The sequence below is a fragment of the Alternaria atra genome, assembly GCF_907166805.1.
Source record: "Alternaria atra isolate CS162 genome assembly, contig: 25, whole genome shotgun sequence".
NCBI lineage: Eukaryota > Fungi > Ascomycota > Dothideomycetes > Pleosporales > Pleosporaceae > Alternaria > Alternaria atra.
Window position 1 is genome coordinate 111,204 of NW_025091323.1, and position 22,862 is coordinate 134,065.

General features: G+C 47.9%; 1 protein-coding gene across 1 annotated transcript; it reads left to right on the forward strand.

Moving 5' to 3' along the window:
• Positions 1-5,548: 5,548 nt before the first annotated feature.
• Positions 5,549-6,784, forward strand: ALTATR162_LOCUS5072 (uncharacterized protein; the record flags this gene model as incomplete). The annotated part of the gene is made up of 1 exon (XM_043312689.1): positions 5,549-6,784. One exon carries the CDS (start codon positions 5,549-5,551, stop codon positions 6,782-6,784), a length of 1,236 nt encoding a protein of 411 aa, XP_043168624.1.
• Positions 6,785-22,862: the final 16,078 nt, after the last annotated feature.

Genomic DNA, 22,862 nt, shown 5'->3' on the forward strand with positions numbered 1-22,862 from the left:
CTGGGCACATCGAGCATCCTGCGCCGCCCAGCCTCACAACTTGCGCTGGACAGCGTTCGCTATGTAAACGCACAATAGACTACTGCGCACGTAAGCAGAGTGCCAGAGGGCAGAGCAGTCCTACCTAAGTTACCATCGTAGCGTCTCGCAAGACTTATGTTAACGAGGAAGGGTGCGCAGCGATGTAGGTCGTGTAGACGTAAAGATGCTATCTTGCTGCGCACACTTTGCGCACTATTCCGCAGACATTCGACGAAAAGTTAATTGCTTTAACGTGGTTCACAAGCGAGTCGCCAACACAAGCGGGTCGCCACCCCAACACCAGCGCGACGCCTGCGCAACAACGTAGTGTAGCACCAGAACACAATATTGTACTAACCTGTTTCACCAGCGAGCGGCCCACCCCACCGAGCGGCCCAGTTCCCCCACCAACACGCGTACCTAGCAACAACACGTAATGTCTCAACAACCACAACCTCTCAAGGCTTATACTGAAGCTGATGTGCAGCTTGCCCTCTTAGACGTTAAACGTAACCAAATTCCAAGCCTGCGGCGTGCGGAGGCAGTCTACAAAGTCCCAAAGACGACGATACGACGGCGACGCGACGGGAAGCCCTCTAGACGCGACTGCGAGCCAAACTCAAAGAGCCTGACGAAGCTAGAAGAGGAGGTGATTGTACAACGTATACTTGATGAGAATCTGCGTAGAGTACCGCCCTCGAAGCTACACGTACGAGATATGGCTGATAGATTGCTGCGCGATCGCGGCGTCAAGTCTGTTGGCAAGAACTGGGTTGACAGGTTTATCCAGCGTACACCTGAGCTGCGCACGCGCTAGAGCCGTCCATACGATCGCCAGCGAGCTCTCTGCGAGGACCCAGCAATTATTAAGCCCTGGTTCATGCTAGTTCAGAACATGAAGGCGAAGTACAGCATTATAGACGACGACATATACAACTTTGACGAGTCTGGCTTCCTGATGGGCAAGATATCGTCGCAACTCGTAGTGACAGGCATAGACAAGCCTGGGAAAGCAAAGAAGCTTCAGCCTAGTGATCGCGAGTGGACTACGTTGATACAGGGCGTCAGCGCAATAGGGCGCGTTATCCCACCCTTCCTTATCTTTGCCGGCAAGGTTCTTATCTCTAACTAGTTCACTGAGGACCTCCCACGCAACTGGGTTATTCAAGTAAGCCCAACAGGCTGGACAAACAACGATCTAGCGCTTGCTTGGCTTAAACACTTTAATACGCATGCGAGGCCTGTAGGAGCGTACAGGCTGCTTATTATTAACGGCCACGAGAGCCATTGCTCAATAGATTTTCAGGATCGCTGCAAGGAGAAGAAGATTATCGCCCTCTGTATGCCTCCACATTCGTCGCACCTCCTGCAGCCGCTTGACGTTGCCTGCTTCTCGCCGTTGAAGCGCGCGTACGGCGATGAGATCTCAGCCTTGGCACGCGATCGCATCCACTACATCAACAAACAGACCTTCTTACTAGCCTTTAAAGTAGCTTTTAAGAAGGCATTTACAAGAGAGAATGCTTGCGCAGGGTTTCGAGGCGCTAGATTGTGTCCACATGATCTACAAGCCGTGTTATCAAAGCTGGATGTGCAGCTGCGTACGCAAACTCCACCACAGCAAGATGACGCCGCTTAGGAGGCGCAAACACCGCGCAACGCCAAAGAAATGGAGGCGCAATTAACGCTGATTCGAAACAAAATGCAAATCTATCGAGGGTCTCCAGCAAGTTCACTTAACGAGCAGGTGCGACAGCTAATAAAAGGCGCGCAGCAGATAGCTTATGAGATAGTGTTAATGCGCGCAGAGATGGGGCGCCTTCGAGACGCAACAGAGACGCTTACTAAGCGTAAGAGTCGCAAGAGACGCTACGTACGGGCAGAGGAGACACTGACAGTTGGCGAGGTATTAGACTTAATTGCTGAAAAGGAGGGTGGCAGTCGTGAGGAGGGTGAGGAGCCGGCGAAGAGGGTGCGCGCAGGGCGACGCTGCGGCCGTTGTGGCAAGATTGGGCATAACTCTCGTACGTGCAAGGTAGAAATTGAGGATGCGAATGATAGCGACGCTTCTGAATAATATTATACTGTTGCAAGAGTATAAAAATTGTGTTGTGGTGCTAAGCTACGTCGCTGCGCGTACGCTTCGCTGGTGTTCATGGGCCGCTCGGTGGGGTGGGCCGCTCGCTGGTGAAACAGGTTATAGGTAACAGATTACTATTACTCAGAAGCGTCACTATCATCTACATCCTCTATTTCTACCTTGCAGGTGCGAGAGTTATGCCCAACCTCGCTGCAACGGCCGCAGCGCCTCTCTGCGCGCACCCTCTTCGCAGGCGTCTCGCTGTCCTCACGCCTACCACCGTCCATTTTAGCAATTAAGTCAGATACCTCACCAACTGTTAGAGTCTCCTCTGCGCGTACGTACCGCCTTTTGCGAGTCTTGCGCTTTGTAAGCGTGTCAACAGCTTCTCGAAGGCTTCTCACTTCCTCTCGCATCAACACCATATTATGAGCTATCTGCTGAGCGCCTTTACCTAGCTGCTTAACCTGCTCGTCTAATGAGCTTGCTGGTGACCCTTGGTGGTTTCGCATGCGATTTCGAATCAGCGTAGATTGCGCCTCTATCTCGCGGGCGTTGCGCGGTGTTTGCGCCTCCCAGGCGACTGTGCCTGGTGCAGGTGGCGTCGGCGTACGCAGCTGCACATCTAGCTTTGATAACACAACCTCTGGGTCGTATGGGACTAGCCCAGCACCTCGAAAGCCTGCGCGAACATTCTCTGGTGTAAACGTCTTCTTATGAGCTTCTTTGAAGGCTAGTAGGAAGGTTTCCTTGTTAACATGGTGGATGCGGCTGCGTGCTAAGAGCGAGATCCCATCGCTGTAGTGGCGCTTCAACAGCGAGTGGGGGACAACGTTAAGAGGCTGCAGGAGGTGCGATAAGTGAGATGGCATGCAGAGAGCGATAATCTTGTTCTCCTTGCAGTAGTCCTGGAAATCTACTAAGCAGTGGCTGTCATGGCCGTCAATAATAAGCAGCCTATATGCCCCAACAGAGGACGCCTTCGTATAAGCATTAAAGTGCTTAAGCCACGCGAGCGCGAGGTCGTTGTTAATCCAGCCAGTAGGAGAGACAGTGATAATCCAGTCGCGAGGTAGATCTGCGAACCAGGAGGTAATAAGGACCTTCCCCGCAAAGATGAGGAAGGGCGGGATAACGCGCCCTGTCGCAGAGGCGCCTTAGACTAGAGTTACCCACTCACGATCGCCAGGCTGTAGTTTCTTCTGTTTCCTAGGTTTCTCTAAGCCTGTAACAACAAGCTGAGAGGATATCTTGCCCATTATAAAGCCAGACTCGTCAAAGTTCCAAGTATCCTCATCTGCGATACCATGCTTCGCCTTCATCGATTAAACAAGCGTGAACTAGGGCCTAATAATCGCTGGGTCCTCGCAGACAGCTCGCTGGTGATCGTACGGACGGCTCCATCGCGTTCGCAGCTTAGGTGTACGCTTAATGAAGTTATCAACCCAGTTCTTGCCTGTAGGCTTCCTACCACGCTCTCTCAGCAGTCTATCAGCCATATCTCGTACGTTTGCCTTCAAGGGCGGTATACCACGTAAACTCTCTTCAAGTATACGCTGTACAATCGCCTCCTCTTCTAGCTTTGTAAGGCGTTTTAAGTTCGGCTCACAATCGCGTCAAGAGCGTCGTCCAGCGCGTCGGTCAACAAGCGTTCTTCGTGGGACGTTATAGATTGCTGCAGCGCGTGCGTTGCTTTAAAACTGATGAGAATTAATACCTAAGATAGCAAGCTGTATATTGCCTTCATTGTAGGTTCTTTGGGTATTGCGTAGTTGTGACATTACGTGAAGTTGCTGTGCAGGCGCCGCGCTGGTGTTGGGGTGGCGACCCGCTTGTGTTGGCGACTCGCTTGTGAACCACGTTATAGTGAAAGTTGCATAAATCTAAGTCAAGAGCCCTTTGATAGCAAATTTGATAATAAGTGAGTCACTTTGTAAAGGAATCAGTAAAGGGAACTGTCGCACGGTTGGGTGCGGTGTTGCAAGTACGGAAATCATGAAGAGTGTGTAAGTTATTGTATTGTTCTTGCATCATAGCTCAGCTTATATTCAGGCCCTCGCACGGCATGCTTAGTAACAGAGTTTAGGTTCACGAAAGCGCTTGGCATGCGACACATTTAGTGTGTCCATCAACCAAGTAAGTTACTTGGTTGACACCAGGCTCCAAGCAACTATGGACCCTAAGATATATGACCATGGCCATCAAGCCCTCAATGGCGTTTTCCGCCAATCACCTGCGGTAGTGGGAGACACCCATGCGCTTCCACCTCGATCCTACTTCGGCGCCAAACAGCAACAACAACAATAGACTCGCGTCGACTAGCACGCAACGCGTACGCGTTTCTTCTGTCAACAAGCCGCTGCTATCTACTAAGTGTTATGGGCGGAAAGAGGCCTGCTAACGAGTATGCATTTGCTCCTATGTACAGAAGAAGAAGGATAAGGAAAAGAAGAGTAGCGTCCTCCTCGTACGGTATTTATCCTCCGTACGCTAATACAAAGATAGATAAGCGGGAAGTTCTTCGGCGTAGCCTCTTGTGGTACTTAGGCGTAGCCCCTTACAGCTAGATGCGCAAGGATTTGCGCCAACACTGCGTTCTGTAGAAGATATGGCCAACCAACTACGTGCTGCGCATGGTGACAAGCCTGTTGGCCCAAGATGGGCCTCAAACTTCGTTAAACGCGAGGGCGAGCTTAAATCCCGTTTAAATCGACAGCGCGATCGTCAGAGAGTCTTGTGCAGCGATCTAGAGGTTATCCGGCCCTGGTTTAACCCTTGTACGGAATGTTAAGGCTAAGTACAGCATACTGGACGAAGATACCTACAACTTTGACGAGACTGGCTTCACGATGGGCGTTGGAAACCGAGTTAAAGTAGTCACTGCTTCAGAGAGACGCACTGAGCCTATTGGCGTCCAGCAGGGAGACCGTGAGTGGGTGACTTTTATCGCCGCCGTCAACGCGATGGGCTGGGCAATCGCGCCGCACTAGTTCTAGCCGAGACGTCATGGATGCATCATGAACCGCGGCGCTTTCGATAGAACGCGAATCGACACTAAGACAATCAAAGCTTGGGTACTATACAATGTTGGCATGGTAGAATTGTCGAGGATGACCGTAATGGTTGCGTGTGATGATCTGTGAGGCTCAAGCATCGACGAATTGCAGGACCTCTTTCGCACTGAGATCGACTAGCGCTAAACTTCATTCAGCCACTAGCGTCTCCTCGCAACCTTGGAAAGGCATGAAACCTTCACTTTGTCGCTTGGCATCGGACTTGGCCCACGACGATGGTAATGCCAAATTGACGTCAAGCAATATGGCATTTGCTTCACTGTCATTGACAATCCCCGTCGATAAGACAACATGTCCCCGCTACGTCCATCATCCTCCCATCCTGAAACAACGAGTTCGTTGGTATGCGGCTCCTCCTCCATCGACAGACAATATGACTTCCCGCTTCAGACCCATCAAACGGCGCCCACGGCCCGCGCAAAGAGAAGACTACAACCCCACATATCTGCCGTGGAAGAAGCGCTTGGACCATTTCACCTGGTCATGGTTTGAATGCACCATGTCAACCGGCGCCATCGCGACGCTTCTTGGCCAACAACCATACAGTTTCCACGGACTGAAGACCATTGGAAAGATTTTCTTCATTCTGGATATCGTCCTCTTTCTCATGTTTAGCGCCTGTATTACCTACCGTTTCATCCACAATCGGGGCTCCCTCAAGCTCAGTCTGCACCATCCACACGAAAGCTTCTTCTTCGGAGCCTTCTTTGTCTCCATCGCACTCATCATCTACTGCATTGAGCTGTACGGCGTACCATCCTGTGGACCATGGCTCGTCAAGACATTGGAGATACTATTCTGGCTATACGCAGCCATCGTCCTCTTGGTCGCTGTCTTCCAGTACCACGTCATATTCGACCGACGCGAGCTTCCTGTTACCGACGCGATGCCCGCCTGGATTCTACCGGTATACCCTTTCCTTGTCCTCGGGGTCTTGGGCAGTACACTCCTAAAGAGTCAACCACCTGGGCCTGGGTTCAACATCTTTATTGGCAGCGTTACCTTCCAGGGCCTAGGCTGGATCATCGCATTTCTGATGTTGTCGCTCTACTTCACACGTTTGGTTAACAGCAACCTGCCTGAGATCCCCAAACGCCCCGGTATGTACGTAGCTGTCGGTCCAGCTGCATATACTGCAAATGCCTGCATCGCGCTTGGTTTGCAGGCACCGAAACATGTACCCGAAAACCTATTGGGCATTACTTCCTTCCCCGTCGGCGATGCTTTTAAAGCCTTCGGGTTTATCGTGGGTGTCTTCTTATGGCTCACCTCCTTCTGGTTCAGCGCCATCGCTACCATTAGCATTGTCATCAGTGCGAAGGAGTCGTATTTCACGCTGAATCATTGGGGCTTCATCTTCCCGAATGCCGGGATGACGATCGCGCTCATCTACATCGCCAACGCGCTGAATAGCCCAGGAATCAAGGGAGTGTGTAGTGCAGCAACTATCATCTTGGTCATACTGTGGATCTGGGTGGCGATCCTTAATGTAAAGGGTGTGTTGCAGAAGAAGGTGTTATGGCCGGGCATGGATGAAGACATGGAGGATATTGAAGGACACGGTCACAAGCCGGGCTCGGACCAGAAAGACGGTGATGGGGAAGTATAGGAAGCTGAAACTATTCACGTGAGATGAAACCTATCGAATGCAGCCTACAATAATGTTATTAATGGAATTAGGTGCGTTGTTTACTGATGAGCTACCTCCACCAACTGCCAGCGCAATTGTGACGAGCGCAGCCAGCGCACCCTCATATCTTTCATGCAGCCCTTCCCTGCAACCACACCGTTGACCAGAGTCCGCAACAATCAATCCGGATTGTGAGATTGATCTTGTAAGATTGCCAGATTGAAGCTACAATCAAATCAAGAAGCTAGTCTTCAGATTAGTAGCTCAATCAATCAATCCGTGACGTCTAGATTGCCAGATTAATGAGATTGTGCTGCTGCTGTAGGGGTGGCGGGTGAAGGATAGATAAAGAATGGAGTTTCTCGTGATAGCGCGTCGTGACGCGTCGTGCCAAGTCATATTAGCGGAGCTCCTCTAAACCTTCTATCATCCACCTATATCTTTCGTTCTTAACAACGCGTTACAATGCCTCCCCGATTTCAAAAGAAGCGCAGCGGCGCACCTACAGTTGCTGTTGAAGTTACTAAACGACTGCGCCTATCGCAGCGATCGCCGTCGCCCCGAGAAGCCCTGGCTAGCCAGGCCACCGAGTCGCCGTCTGAGCCAGCGTGGGAAACGCAATTTTTGGAGTCGCAACCTGAAGCTGAGATCACCGCGCCCACCGAGGGTAGCCACGCTGGCACTGGATCAATAGCAGACGACGCTGGCGCTGGCGCTAGCCGATCGACGTGGGAGACTGACGGTGCCGATCACTTTGATGGGATTAGCTGGGAGCGGCTGAAGCAATACATGAAGCCAGTAAAGGCGCCAACAGGCAAGAAGAGTTGGATATATCAGCATGGCTATCGCGTTGTCAAGCGGAGCAACCCCAAAAGCGTGTGGTTTGTATGCGGATACTGCCATTCTCACAAGGTCTTCGGTGGTGGTCTATACGATATAACGAGAGCGACGTCTGCAGCAGCAACTCACCTCCGGAAGGCTGCACGAGTCCATGGCCTGTCTAACGATTTCGACGTGAAAAGCAGCATCGCGTACGGGCAAGGTCAGCTATCGCTGCAGCAGGCGATCGACGGCGGCGTTGAACTATCCCAAGAAGCAGTCAACGTGTTTGGCTACTGTAACGTACAACAGTTTCGACTTGCCTTTGTTCTCTGGCTCGTCGACAACAATATGCCAATGGAAGTAATCGCGCGGCAATCGACGCGCGATATGATTAAGTTCGCCAACCCCATATATGACTATCGTGGTTGAACCACATTAAGAATCGCTCTAGACCATACCATATTAGTATCGTCAAAACCATACCACGTTAATTATGGTGTTGAACCGCGTTAAAAACCGCGTTAAGTACATAAGCATTAATTTGAACGTGTTGGCGTGGTTACTTGCTTTAATACCAATCTATTCCACCCGCTCCCTCATCCACAACACCGAGGAGAGTTTCCTGAAGCTCTGGATCGATCGGTAGACCCATTCCACTGTCCCAGACCGGCTTAATGTGCCTCTGTCGTATCCAGTTGCCGATACACTCGATCATCTCGATAGTTCTTAGCTAGAGGTGAGGAGAAGAAGTAGATGTTGGTTGAGTTGCTAGCTATCTAAATGTAGGGCTTTATATACACAGTGATTTCTAAACAGACTATTCTAGGATGGCCTAGAATGGCTGACACTGATAGCCGTTAAATACATCAAATCTACAGAAGTGATAACTAATCGGTAGTGACTACTGCCTGTAGCATGATAGTCTGCCTGTAATATGATAAAGGGGCGTTTCCCGGTTCGTTGTTGCCTGTCGGCATCAAGAGCTGTATCTCTGCATCCAACATGTAGTACCTGCCAAGCCATTAATGCGTTTTGCGGTTGAAACACGTTAAGTTAATGGACTAACCTGGTTTAGACTCAACACCATCAAACCGCGGTTAGATATAAACCAGGTTTAGAACCACGTTAAGGTGGTCATGTATGGCCAACCCAGAGGCAGAAAGCGCGCTGTGGCGAAGCCCTCGCAGTGTCGCAACCAGTGATCGGAATGGTCCGGTATGAGTTGGTATTGGTATGGTATATACCGCCAAGACCTGGTATGGTTTGAGAAGATCTCAATACCATGGTATTACCGGTATACCAGGTCATACCGGTAAGGCTAAAAATGGGCCGAGGTTAAGAAGCTCGGGGCAGCAGGCGGCTGGATTCCCGACTAAACTGGCTAGTGCATCCGAAGAAATCCTTAACCTGGACTAACAATCGTAGTCTACGATAGCCTCTTATACCATTATCATGGAATCTCCAGTTCCAGTCTCGCCGTCATCGTTGACGACACGTTCAGCGTCAATGTCCCTCAGGACTCCTACATCATCACCTGCTCCCACATTACCTGTCTCGACGCCATCACCTGCCCCTATTCAATATCCCGAACCTCCGCATGAGTTTGTACAAGACTACATCACATACCTGAATCGCGCGAAGACGACAAAGAAGGCAGCTCGTCTAGGCTCATCGCATGTATGGAAGTATGGTCTCCATTACATTCGAGACAGTAATAAGAAGGAGGTGTATTACTGTCACGAGTGTGCTGTTGGAAAGTTTAGGCAAGAGCTGTTTGTTATTAACGGCACGTCTGGAGTGAGAAATCATCTTAAACAGAAGCACCAGATTGATCCCAAGAGTAGTATCAAGAATCATAGCTCGACACGGAAGTCTGTACTAGAGCAGTAGAAGCGCGCGGCTACTACTAATACCTTCTTCTGGAAAGACTTAATTAAGAAATTCAAAGAGCTTCTAATTCGGTGGATTGTGTACTGCCATATTGCTTTCTTTCAATTAGAAAATCAGTATTTCCGAGAACTACTCTTATTTTTAAATCCGGCACTTCTCAACTACCTCCTAAAGGCAGCAAAAACTATTCGAAGTTGGGTTATGGACGCGTTTCTGTCGAAGAAGCAACGGCTTAGAGAGGACCTCCAGCACTCGCGGAGTAGAATCTCCATCTCCTTTGACCTCTGGACTTCGCTAAACCCTTACGCTATTCTAGGTGTCATCGCTATGTGGATTGACGCTACCAGCAAGCGGCGAACTATCGTTTTAGGTTTACGACGTGTGTACGGCGAACACACTGGCGAAAACATTAGATCAGTTGTCCTTAAATTGCTGAGAGAATATAATATTAGCGGAGATTAGATTAGATACTTTATGCTAGATAATGCCTCGTTAAACGATACCGCTGTTGAGTTCATACTCAAGGATCTCTGCCCATAGATGAAGTCAAAACAACGTCGCTATCGCCGGCTGCGTTGCTTAGGCCTGTCAGATAGCATGTGTTGCTGTCTGATGGAAGGCCATCCAGCAGGCAATTTAGCATCAGTGTCGATTGCAGCCATGTTAGCCGACCCGCCTCGATCCTACTTCGGCCTTATTTGTACGAGAGCATATACATCGTAATAGCACCACCTTCCAGGGAGGGGAGATGAAAACAATCAACATCTATTAATTCTATGCATTATCTCATCTAATCTAACAAGGCCACATTATCAACCTCTGCTGCCAGGCGTTCCTCATGGGTCGGAACTGTGAAAAGTATGTAGCAAAGCTTGAAAAGCACTATCAACGCGGAGACTATACGAAGGTAGAAGAGCTCTGGAAAAGATTTGGATGTTTAGGTCGGCTTCATAACCTCGTGCGGTACATTAGGCTAATTCCGCAACGGCGTGAGGAGTTTGCTGCGATAATTATCAGCGGAGATCTTACTAAATTCGATGGGCTCGAGCTTATCCAGAACAACTCGACACGCTAGAACTTATGGTTTCATTCGATTACACGTGCTTTGAATGTTCGCGAACGTTTAGAGCTCTTCTCGGCTCGCTATGTACCTAGGAAGGGCTCTTATAGGATTGCGAACTTTAAACTTAATAGACAGCACTAGTTCGAGCTTAAAAAGATTAAACTTGCTCTAAAAGACTTCTACGCTGCAACTTTGCTTTCTAAGGGAAAAAGGACTTCCCTCGCTAACTAGTTCTTAACCTTAGACTGCCTTCTTTAAGAAATAAACGAGATAAAAGATTACTACTATAACATCCATACTAAAGACGACAATAACTTCACATAGAAGTACCTTTAAAGTTGTGCAGATGCCGCGTAGTTAAAATGCGAGGAATATTACAACAATTAGCAGCTGAATTGGCAGCATTGATTCCCTAAAAATACTGATCTTCTACTAGCGTACTATGCAGCTTAAATACTCAATCTATATCGCAAGTGGGCATAGTTTAGGCAAGAATGGGTTCTTAAAGGTAACGAAGAAAAGCAGAGGTGGTTTTATAACGCACAATCGGCCGTAAAGCAGCTCTAGGAGACAGAGTATAAGGGAAGGTACCTTGTTAAGATGCTACTACTACCAGTTAGGAAGGAGAGAGATCCTGACCTAGCATTTGATCGCCAGAGGGAACACAAGCGTATTCGAATAGATGCTCCGGTCTCTACAACTAATTTGTATGAACAGTACATCTCTACTAACTAGCTTTATAACGAAGAGGCAGGTTGCGATAAGGCTATTGCGTACTAGCTATCTCGCTACGACTCCCAAAGAGATCTCGCTCGCTTCGCTCTAGACATGTTTGCGATCTCGCCTATGTCGGATGAATGCGAACGTCTTTTTAGTAGCGCGAAGCTTACTGTTGTTAATCGCCGTGGTAGGCTGAAGGCAGATATTATAGAGGCTTGTGAATGTCTCCGGGCCTAGTATGGAAGGCCCTAAATTGAAGATAACAGCAATAGCGAGGATAGTGAGAATGGCGATGATATAGTCGATATCTACTAGTATATACATTCTCTTTCTTCCTTCTACAACTTTAACCTTATTCTTGGCGGTCTTGGCGGTCTTACTAGTCTTACTAGTAAGACCATACTGGTTATTACATAAGCAGCTGGTATGGTATGGTTTGACCTCTATACCATACCATACCGGACCATTCCGATTACTGGTCGCAACGTACGCGATAAGGCTGTTTAAGTTGCTAAAGCCGCAGATAGTCCTAGCCCTGTCTACAGCTATAAGCAAGATACCTATAAGCTTTGACGGCTGGACGACAAAAGGCGGCAAGCGTGGCTTCTTTGGTATTGTTACTCACTTTGCTACTACTGCTGGCGTTATACACGACCTCCCTATTAGCCTCCTACAACTTGCTAGCGCGCACACAAGCGAGGCTATTACTGCTATTGTTATTAAAACGCTGAAACAGTTTGGGATTACGCCTAATTAATTAGGTTACTTTGTTCTTGACAACGCGTCAAATAACGACACTGCAGTTGCTGCAATCGCGCGCGACTACGATGGCTTTAATCCTGCGCACCGGCGCCTCCGCTGCGGTCCTTATACGATCAATCTCATCGGCTAAGCACTCCTCTTTGGCGACGACAAGGACTCGTACGCAGACATGCTAACAAGCAAGTTTTTTGATTGACTTAATTGATTCTTGATCAAAAGCTCAATCAAGTTAAGATTAATTCGCCTATAGCGTTTTTCTAATTAAGAACAAATTAAAGCCCTCTTTTTGATTAAATTAATTGATTAGATTGATTAGGTACTAATACTAGGGCGATTTCTAAGGTAGTTAATAAGGTTACTAGGCAGTAGATAATATTAATAGGGTGACATATTAGTGGTGTTAAGTTTCGATTAGTAAGCAACCTTCTGATCTAACTAGCTTACTCTGCGACGTAGTATTAACATTTAATATTAGCCTATATCTTATATTAGCGCCTATTGTTGTTATCTCTAAGGCTCCTTACGCGCTATTACTATCTGTTATGCCTCTAAAGGCCTTCAAACGCGCTGCTGATCGCGCTGCTGCGTTAAATAAACGCGTTAAAGTTAACGACAACTCTTAATCGCAGTCTGAGCTGCCTGTACGAACCTTACTACGCAAAGCCCTTGAGGTTGCAGCTAGTTAAGCTACAGAGAAGGCTCCGTTCGAATCGCTGCTGCGCGACCTGCTGCCTAACAACGCGATCGATCCGCTAACTAAGGGCTTACGAGCTGCTACAGAGGCTTTAACTAAGGCGTCTGATAGCTACGATAGAGGTGAGCTTGATAGTTAGTTTAAGGATAAATACGATGGCCTTGATTAGGCTTATATATCGCGCTTTATGAAGCCGCTAAGGACGCTTAAGGGCAGGAAAAGCTAGGTCTTTAAGCACGGTTATCGCGTCGCCTTAATAGCTAATCCGCAGAGGACTTTCTAGATCTGCAGGCATTGCTATAAACATTAGAGATTAGAGGGGAAGCAAGCGTTAGAGGTAACGCTATTAACAACTGCTGCGATAACTTATATAGCACAGAACAGAGTTAGCTACTGCCTTAACTGTTAGGGCTAGCTTGCTAAGGCTGCGCTACCTCGAGGTTAGACGTCCCTGCGATTATTAAGCGATAGCGGTGTTGTTGTATCGCAGGAGGTCGCTAATGAGATTGGAAACTTCGATGTACAAGGCTTTTAATACGCTGCTGTTAGCTAGTTAGTTAATAACAACTACGCTCTCCGTAAGTTTAAGACTCTAGCTTTCTGTAAGATAATAGCATACGCTAATCTAGAGGCAGTAGAAGCTTTATAGGTAAGTCGTACTAGCGTCGCGAGCTTTGTTATGAGGCTTTATTGCTACCTTAAGCCGCAGGTTGTTAACGACTTGTCGCAATCTATAAGTTAAATCTATATTAGCTTTGACGGGTGGACAACAAGGGGTGGCAAACGAGGGTTCTTTAGTATTGTTGCTTATTACGCTAACGCCTGTGGTAACGTTAGGGACCTGCCTATTGCCTTACCGCAGCTTATAGGCGCTTATAGTGGTGATAGGATTGCTAATATAGTTGCGAAGACGCTGCAGTAGTTTAGTATTAATCGTTCTAAGCTAGGCTACTTCGTCCTTAATAACGCATCCTCGAACAATTAAGCTGTTGCTAAGCTTAGCGAGTTATACGACTTCGAAGCTCCTTTTTGCTGCCTCCGCTGCGCGCCTTACACGCTTAATCTTATAGGCTAGACAATTATGTTTGGACTCGACAAGGAGGCGTACAACAGCGATAGCAGTGACGAGCAAGATACAGAGGCGCGATACTTGCGAGACTAGCGAAGAGACGGCCCGCTAGGAGTACTAGTCGATATTATTAACTACATTAAAACGCCTTAGCAACACGATCTGTTCGCATCGCTTTAGCGCTTAGTTAACGATTAATTGCACACAGAAACAACACTAGAGCTAATTAAGCATATTGTTACGCGATGGAACAGCTATCACGACGCCTTTGAGCGCGCAGTTTAGTTATTAGAAACCTTTAACCTATACGCTAACACTTATATTAACCGCATCGCGCGCGATGACGCATATACGCAATTGCGCGATAACAAGCTGCCTAACGCGCCCTCCTAGATGCGATCTAACGGACTAAAAGCAGCAGATTGGGCGGTAATAACTGAGTATATTGAGGTGTTGAAGCCGCTTAAGGAGGCTACAAAACGCCTTGAGGCGCGCGGCAAATAAGGAAGCTTTAGAGCTATATATGATGTTATCCTAGTATTTAAATACATAATTAGAGCTTACGAGGTGATACTTAGGACCTACGATCATGTTAACTTTAACGCTTATCCTAAGGCTCTAGAAGATTACCTCGCGATTAACCTTAATGCTGCCTAGCGTAAGGCTAACGATTACTACACTAAGCTCGATGCCTCGCCCGCCTACTATAGCGCAACTTGCCTTTACCTATACTACAAGAACTACTGCTTAAACAGCTAGCGTGATAAGCCTTACTAGATTGTCTTAAACGAGGCAGAGTTGCAGCAACTGTGGGTACAATACAAGCCTATATCGCAGCTAATTACGCGCCTAAGGCCGCCGCGATCAGGCGGTATTAACAACGCAATTGCTGCGCTCGTTAACGTCGAGCCCGCAAACGAGGTGGATATATCAAAGATAGATAAGCTTGATCGCTGGCGGCGATATAAGCCACCGTAGACAAAAGAGCAGTTTGAGCAGGAGGGCAATCCAATTAAGTATTGGATCAGCCTGCGATCGCGATATCTAAATCTATCGCGATTGGCTATTGATCTGCTTACTATACTAGCTAGCAGCTGTTAATGTGAGCGCCTGTTCAGCGAGCTTGGCGACCTATTAGAGCCTCGCAGGCGGAAGATCGGATCTCAGCTGCTAGCGGCTATCTAATGTACCTAGAGTTAGAGAAGAGCAGGTTTTAAGCCTCCTTATAACTAGGAAGATAGTCTTACTGACCAGAAGATAATTAGTATCTACAACATATGTGAGTGGGAGAACAATGACTAGAGGTAGCTATATAAGATCGCTCTAGATCGCATACCAAACATGATTAAGAGCATTAATCTTCAATTAATTACGACTCTAAAACAGCTTCAATCAAGTTAATCTCAATCGCGACCTTATAAAACTTCAATCAAGCTTAATCGGCTGCCTTAGATTGATTGACTTGATTGATGGCATGTCTGCCCCTTAGGAACCTAAAACACCAAGCAACGCCTGGGAAATAGAGGCTTAAACAACGCTGATTGTCAAGAGGATAACAGATTACAAGGAATCATTACCTAATTCTATTATTAAGATGGTGTTGCAGGTCAAAAAGGGATCAACTTTGAAGGTGCACTCACACACGTTGCTTGAGGCTAGAATAGCCAACCTTGAGGAGGCAAACCAGGCAGCATCTAAACGTAAAAAGCGCAAGAAAAAGCGAATCCAGAAGGGAGGGACCCTATCGCAGGCAGAGGCAGAGGATGTAGTTAAGCAAAGGGATGTTAAGATCCAGTTAGAGGTGGAGAGGCGTCAGGAGAGGGTGCGCGCAGGTAGTAGTGCAGGAGGTATCCGACGCTGCAAGAACTGCGGCGAGGCAGGACACAATAAGCGCACATGCAAGAAATATGCAGCAGAAGTAGAGGATTAATTCTAGCTATTAAACGCGTAGATAGCTTGTTGTAGTGTTGAGTTATTCGCATGCGAACATGGATTGCTGTATTTCGTGCGCATTTCGATGGTGTGCGCATCTCGATAGTGGGGCACGTTATAGTAGATATAAAATTTGCTAATCTAGAGTCTATGATGGAGCAAACTGATGGATTGAAGTAGTACTATCTATTCTCTATTCCTACTACTACTGTCCGCTAGCGACTCTTCAAAGAGAGGCCTATAGTCGTCGTCAACGAACCCAAAGAGGGAAGGGAGATAGTCGTCGTTCTCCTCTGCCGTCTCACTAATAACCTGAGACCCCCTTACGTCCTGTTTATGGCTGCCTATCGTAATTAAACTGTTTCTTCCCTAGTTCGCTAGGCATGTAACTGCCTCCAGGGCATCTTTAGTGAGTCTGTTTCTACGCGGAGAAAAAGTAACACCAGCTAAACGGAATATCCTCTCTGGCTCCGCGCTTATAGCTGGGATCGAGAGGAGGTCAATCGCTATGCGAGAGAGCTTAGGGTACTGCACCTTAACAGATGGTCGCATCCAGTACTTGAACGGGACGATCGATAAGTCGGTCTCCCACCGATCAGTAAGATAGGCATCTAGCTCATTTTGAACGAGGGATGGGATAGGCTACTTTCGGGTATCCTCGAGCTGCTCATCAATCCTTTGGTACTTTAGCTTCTTACGCCATTGTAGCAATGGATATATCAAAACAGGTTACTAATGGAGATAGTGATGATGATGTTGATAGGAACTAGCATACGATTGATGGAGTGACGTTAGAAGCTCTGCTGAAACACCCTGCGCATGGACATTCTCTCTCCACCCTGTTGCGACGAACGTTGTTTCACTACTACTAAACAGGTTAATCAGTTTGGTTCAGAATTATATGGAGTCTCCATGGCGGTATGGAGATGGAGGTGAATCGTGGAGGTGGCCAGATCTCCCTCCATGCCGATCACTGTGTCTCATAGCTCATTCGGTGGATCGAATGCAGCCGCGCCTATCACTCGGACTTGACTGCATTGAGACTGCGGCATTCAGATTTTCCAACAAGCAAGTCAAGTCAAGCCAGCTGGCTGGCTCGAGTGGAGCTTGATAAGATGGTGAGCAGCTTGACTTGATCATATAATCAAGCTAAGATAGGTGGCTTGCTTGAGGCTTGACTTGATAGCTTGATAGCCTATACTACAAAAATTCTTGATGTTGAGTCTCGTGATAGTCGCCACCCCAGCTGCTAAGGTCGTACAAAAGCTCCATCTCGTTGTCCGTCATCGTCGACTTGGCCGCGACCTCGACGTCGCCTAAGCCGGCTCTTTGCCACCGTCTTACGCACTGTGTAGCCGCCAGAAGTTGCGGTTTTATAGCGCGGCGACGCGGCTCGAGGAGGTCGCCAAGTTCACTAAACAGGCGCTCACACTCACAGCTTGAGGCTAGGATAGAGAGTACGTCGAGCGCGAGCTTGCTGAGGTTAGGGTAACGCTCGCGCAGTTCTACCCAGTACTTAATAGGGTTGTTTGCGTAATTGCTACCCTTCTCCGCGCGCGGCTCGCTGCGCTTCCACCGCTCGAACTCGTCGTCGTCTGTGTTGTTGTTGATGGAGGCGCTGGGGTTAATAAGACCGTCAATCGCGTCGTCCATGTCGCTCGTGAGGACCTTAGGGCGCCTCACCTTGCGCGGCGAGGCGCTATATAGCTGCCAAAGGGCGCGAAAGTTGCGGTTGTTAGCGACGAGCCACTCAGGTTTATCGCTCCAGACGGTGTCGTAGTACGTTTTGTAGTATAGATGAAGTATTGTAGCAGCATAGTACGCCGGCGAGTCGTCTAACTTGGCGTAGTACTCGCTGATTTTAGCCCACGCGGCACGTAAGTTGATAGCAAGATGGTCCTCAGGCGCCTCATCGTGCGCGTTGTAGTCCACCGCCTCGTACGCTTTAACGCGCTGCTCGTAGTACGAGAGTATATACTCAAAGACTGGAATAATCTCAGCAATAGCACCAAAGCGTCCGCTTTTACCGCGTCCCTTAAGACGCTTTGTAGCAGACTTGAGCGGCTTTAGGACGTCCAAGTACTTAGTAACCACAGCCCAGTCGGCTGCTGTACAGACTTGTCAACAATCAAGTCAATCAAGTTTCAGCTTCCGGCTTGACTTGAGGCTTGAACATCTGTTGTGGGACTTGATTGATTGGCTTGTTTGCAGTATTTGACTTGAGGCTTGATTGAGAGATTGATTGGCTTGGTGCTATACAAATCAACTGCCTATACTAAGTACTCGTTCTCGTGATCCCAATCGCACAATCGGTATATAGCGTCTATATCAGCGTCAGTTACAGTCGCTGTAGCAGCGCTAGCGCCCTGATCAAAGCCTGCCCTATGCCACCGCCGTACGCACTGGATAGCGGCTAATAACTGAGGTGAGATCTGCCGTCTCCGAGGCTCAAGGAGATCGCCAAGCTCGCTGAACATGCGCTCACACTCGCAGCTTGAAGCTGGAATAGAGAGCACGTCAATAGCCATCTGCGAAAGGTTAGGGTAGCGATCACGCAAGCCTACCCAGTATTTAATAGGGTGAACCGCAGCGTAGCTACCCTTACTAGCCTTCGGTTCGCACGCCTTCCACCTCTCGTACTCATCCATATAGCCGTCGGTAGCAGCCATAGCGCCATCTGGGTCTAGGAGAGCATCAATTGCGTCGTCGATCTCGTTAGAAATAACCTTTGGGCGCCTTACAGCACGCGGTAGGGTGTTGTACTCTGCCCAAAGCTCCTGAAACGCGCGGTCATTAGCCTCTAGCCACTCAGGTTTGTCCGCCCAAGCGACCTCGCAGTACGTTTTGTAGCGTAGATAGAGTAGAGTTGCAGCGTAGTACGCGGGTGAGAGGTCAAGCTTGTTGTAGTAATCACTAGCCTTCGCCCAGGCAGCGCGGAGGTTAATCGCAAGGTGGTCTTCGGGCGCTTCGTCATGCGCGTTATAGTCAACAGCCTCATAGGCTTCCACGCGTTGCTCGTAGTAAGTAAGTATATACTCAAAGACTGGGATAACCTCAGCGATAGCACCGTAATGACCGCCTCCAACGCGACCCCAGCGTCTTTGCCACGTCCTTCTAGGCGCTTTGTTGCCGACTTCAGCGGCTTCAAGACGTCGATATACTCGGTAACAACTGCTCAGTCAGTAGCTGTGAGGCCGCTAGACCGCATCCAGACCGCAGCCTCAGGTAGCATGTTGCTACGGCTAATCGCATATGTATCCTTATCTCGCACGCGACATATATGATGATGGGCATAAGCGTTGACAGCGGGCTGCAGTTTAACAGCGCGCTCAAAGGCGGAATAATACGAGTTCCAGCGCGTAACGACTGGCTTGACAGGTGCAAGTACTTCGCGCTGATCAGGGGGCAGCTCAGCGTTAGCTAGGCGCTGGAACTTTTCAAAAAGCTCGAGCTGCTGCGGTGTTTTGATGTAGTTAATCACGCTAAGAAGTACGCCAAGTGGACCATCCTCGCGCTAGTTGCGTAACAATTCGCTCTTAACAGCAAGCTCGCTGCTATCATTGTTATACGCATCGTTGTTGCTGCCCCAAAGTAACGCCTGACCGATTAAGTTGAGAGTATGAGCACCGCAGGGGAGGCGACGATGGGCAGCGTTTAGGCCCATCTGCTGCGCGATGCTAAGGACAGCAGTGTCGTTATGTCAGATGAAAATGCTGAAAATGAGCTCAGGAGAAGTTTATGATTGCGATGATAGATTATGTCTTGATCATTGTTCTTTTCGTTGGTTTGTTCTCTCCTTTTGAACATAAACCTAATACATCGGTGATACCTAGGTAATACATAGGTGATACCGTCCATGATGCAGTATCGCTTACTTCATCTGACACACCCCCTTAGCTTGGAAACCATTCCAAGCTGGACAGGAGCTGCTTCTGTTGTCTTCTAACGAACCTAGAGGTCGTGTGCAAGAAGCTTCGATCACAGTCTAGCTACGCCTGTTTAACCTCTAGCTTCTCAATTTAGCTTTGGATCTCTTTAAGGCGTGTTGCTGTTATTTCTCCGCTTTTCATGCGCTCTGTAAGACCTATTTGGCCCAGGAACTGTGCCCATTTGTTGGCTGGCAGCGCCTTTGTAAAACCGTTAGCTAGCATGTCGTCTAATTAGACATATACAACCCGAATACTTCTTCTTAACACCTCCTGTCTTAGCCAATAATTGTGAATGTCTACATGCCAGAGCTTAGTTTGCAACCGTAAGACCTCTTTATTGATTAGCCGGATTGTTTAAGTGTTATCGCATTGTATCGTAATTGTTTCCTCGGGCAGATTGATTTGCAGTTCCTTAACTAGTCGTGATATGAATATAGCTTCTTTTGCAACTTGTAATAGCGCAAGAAGCTCAGCTTCTATCGTAGAGGTTGTGACTGTATCTTGCTTGCTTGCTTTCCAAGCAATCAAGCCACCAAATAACTTGATTGTATATCCCTGCGAGCTCTTTCTGTCTAGTGTGTTATCGGCAAAAGAGGCGTCGCTCGCGACTTCAAGTCGACTATCCCCGCCGAGCTCGAGCGCTCGATTTCTGGTGCTCTGCAGGTAGAGGAGAACTCGATCGGCTGCATTATGATGCTCCTGTCCCGGATTCATTAGAAAGCGTGCTAGTCGTGATGTCGCGAATGCAATATCTGGACGAGTCGTCACAGCTGCAAACATTAGGGATCTAATCTTTCGCTAGTACTTGTTGATTTCTAATGGAGTAGCCAGGCCTTCCTGAGGCTTGAGTTCAATGGCCGCTATTAGAGTGTCGTGTCTAATGTCCTTTCTGTCGACTAAGCGACTAATCTTATCTGCGTACGCGGCTTGTAAGAGCTAAATCTTACGCTGCTCTCAGTTTCTAATAACTTCGACTCCAAGAAACCATTAAAGATTATCTCCGCTAGTTATTAAGTACTTGTCTCTAAGACGTTGAACAGCTTGTTGAACCTCCGTCTCCATTTGCTTGCTATAGGCGAGAATAATGTCGTCGACGTAGAAGAATATAATAATTCCATTCTTAATTAGACAGCATAGCTCGTAGGGAACGACTTAAAAGTTCAGGGTCTTAAGAGTCGATGTAAATTCCTTCTGCCAGAGGACTGGTAATATTTGGAGCCCATACAAGGCCTTGTTGACTTACAGCACTGTCCTAGGCTTCCGATAGCTATGTAGCATTCTTATGTAGATCTCTCGGTCCATTGCTGCATGAACGAAAGCGTTCGTAACGTCGTACTGTCTGAGCTCAAGATCGAAATGAGCAGCGATCGCTATTAGCATTCGAAACGACCGGCTCGCGAGAGTAGCTGCATAGGTTTCCTAAGAAGTAATATTTCTCTGTTAGTCTCCTTGGACGACTAATCGCGCCTTACAGCTCTTAAAGCGATAGTCCTTGTCGAGCTTGTAGGTGTACACCTACATGCAGTCTAAGATCTGTTAACCCTTTGCTTTTACTTTCTTTGCGGGCACTTTAGACCATAATTTCATCTGCTCATAACTCTTAAGATGCACTCTCTAGGCTTCCTTCTAGTAGTCCCTAAGCGGATGTCCTTCTACCTGCCTCTAGGTTAACGGTAGTGGTGGAAGTTGGTTGAGATGAGGCCTTAGTCCTTGTGCCAGCATTCGTTTCATTTGAGCTTTATCTACTAGCCTGCCTTCGTGCGTTCCGATGTACCCAGCCTGTGTCCTAGCTATAAATGCGGCCTTCTATAGGACAGTCTTTGATAAGGCATCTAAGTCCTTAGTGTCTTCCTTATAAACGCCTGCTAGTAGATGCGCAAGCAGAGCTACCAGCGGTGGAGTCACTAGTGGCGTAGGATAGGTGTGCCCCATCTTCCTTCCTTAGTAGTCTCCTAGGCTATTATGTTCTTGGGTTAGCTTAGTATCCTGTGTTGTATCGTCTTTAAAGAAAGCTTTAGTCTCCGGTTGATCGTAGGTAGGCTCTAGAAGCTTAGCGGATCTCACCCATGCAGCTATCTTATTCAAGGTGCTGTGCATAAGGTTGTCTATAATGTCTTCCTTCTTCCCGTCAAACACTGTTTCTTTATCAAAAACTACGTCTTGAGTGCTAATCACCTTGCCTATGGTTGGAATCCAGACTCTGTAGATATTAGACAACCAATATCCAACTAGGTATCCAATCCAAGCTCGCAGATCAAGACGTTGGAGTCGTGATCTGCCTCGAAGGGTGTCATCAGTCAAGGCAAAGGCCTTGCAGCCATATGCTTTTAGGTGTGCTAGGCTCGGCTTTTGAGGTGTTGTTACGATGCCGTTTTGGAGAGCTGTAAATGTAAAGAAGACTTCGTATGGTGATTTCCAATAATTCGAGTAGTTTGGCGTTCGATTGTATAGATACACCGCTGCCCGTGTAATCTCTGGCCACAGCTGCCACGGCAAGTTTGCGTCTAGCCTCATCGCGCGAGATTTGTCCTTGACTACACCCCCTAAGCGTTTAGCACTACCGTTCTGTGCTTAGGTATCTAGAGCTAAAGGCTCGAGTCGTATAGCTTGCGCGGTACACTATCGTGCTACCTCCGGTTTCGTAGTTGCAATCTTACTATCGCATTCGATCACTTTAACAGCAATGTTGTACTGCTTCTTTAGGAACTAGACAATAATATCTAGGAGCCTGATAATTGACTTCCTAGGTCGATTGTCCTTGAAGTAAAAGTCCTATAGGATACCGGAGTATCAATTAGTAACGAGCATTTGACTCTTCTCCTTTGTCAAGCTTCCCTCCTTATACGAATGGAAATTGATAGCTAGTCTTTCTCTAGGGCCTTCGTAGTTTGATTGAGACGCGCGTCGAATTTGCCGCTTAGTTTTGGCTCTTCCGCACGCGTCGCACTTAACTGTTGTAACTCCCTTAATGCGCACCCCCTTAGATTGCTAGACTAGGTGTTTAATAGCTGCCAGCCCTAGATGTCCTATGCGTTTATGCTAGCGCATCGCATTAGCTTTCTGTAGTGCTCGCTTCGCTTGAGAATTGATTGTTCTTGTGTGAAAGACTGCCTAGATTGCGTCTTGTTGCTCGAGTATCCATTGTCTATGTGCTTCTTTTAGGCATGCGATCGTTA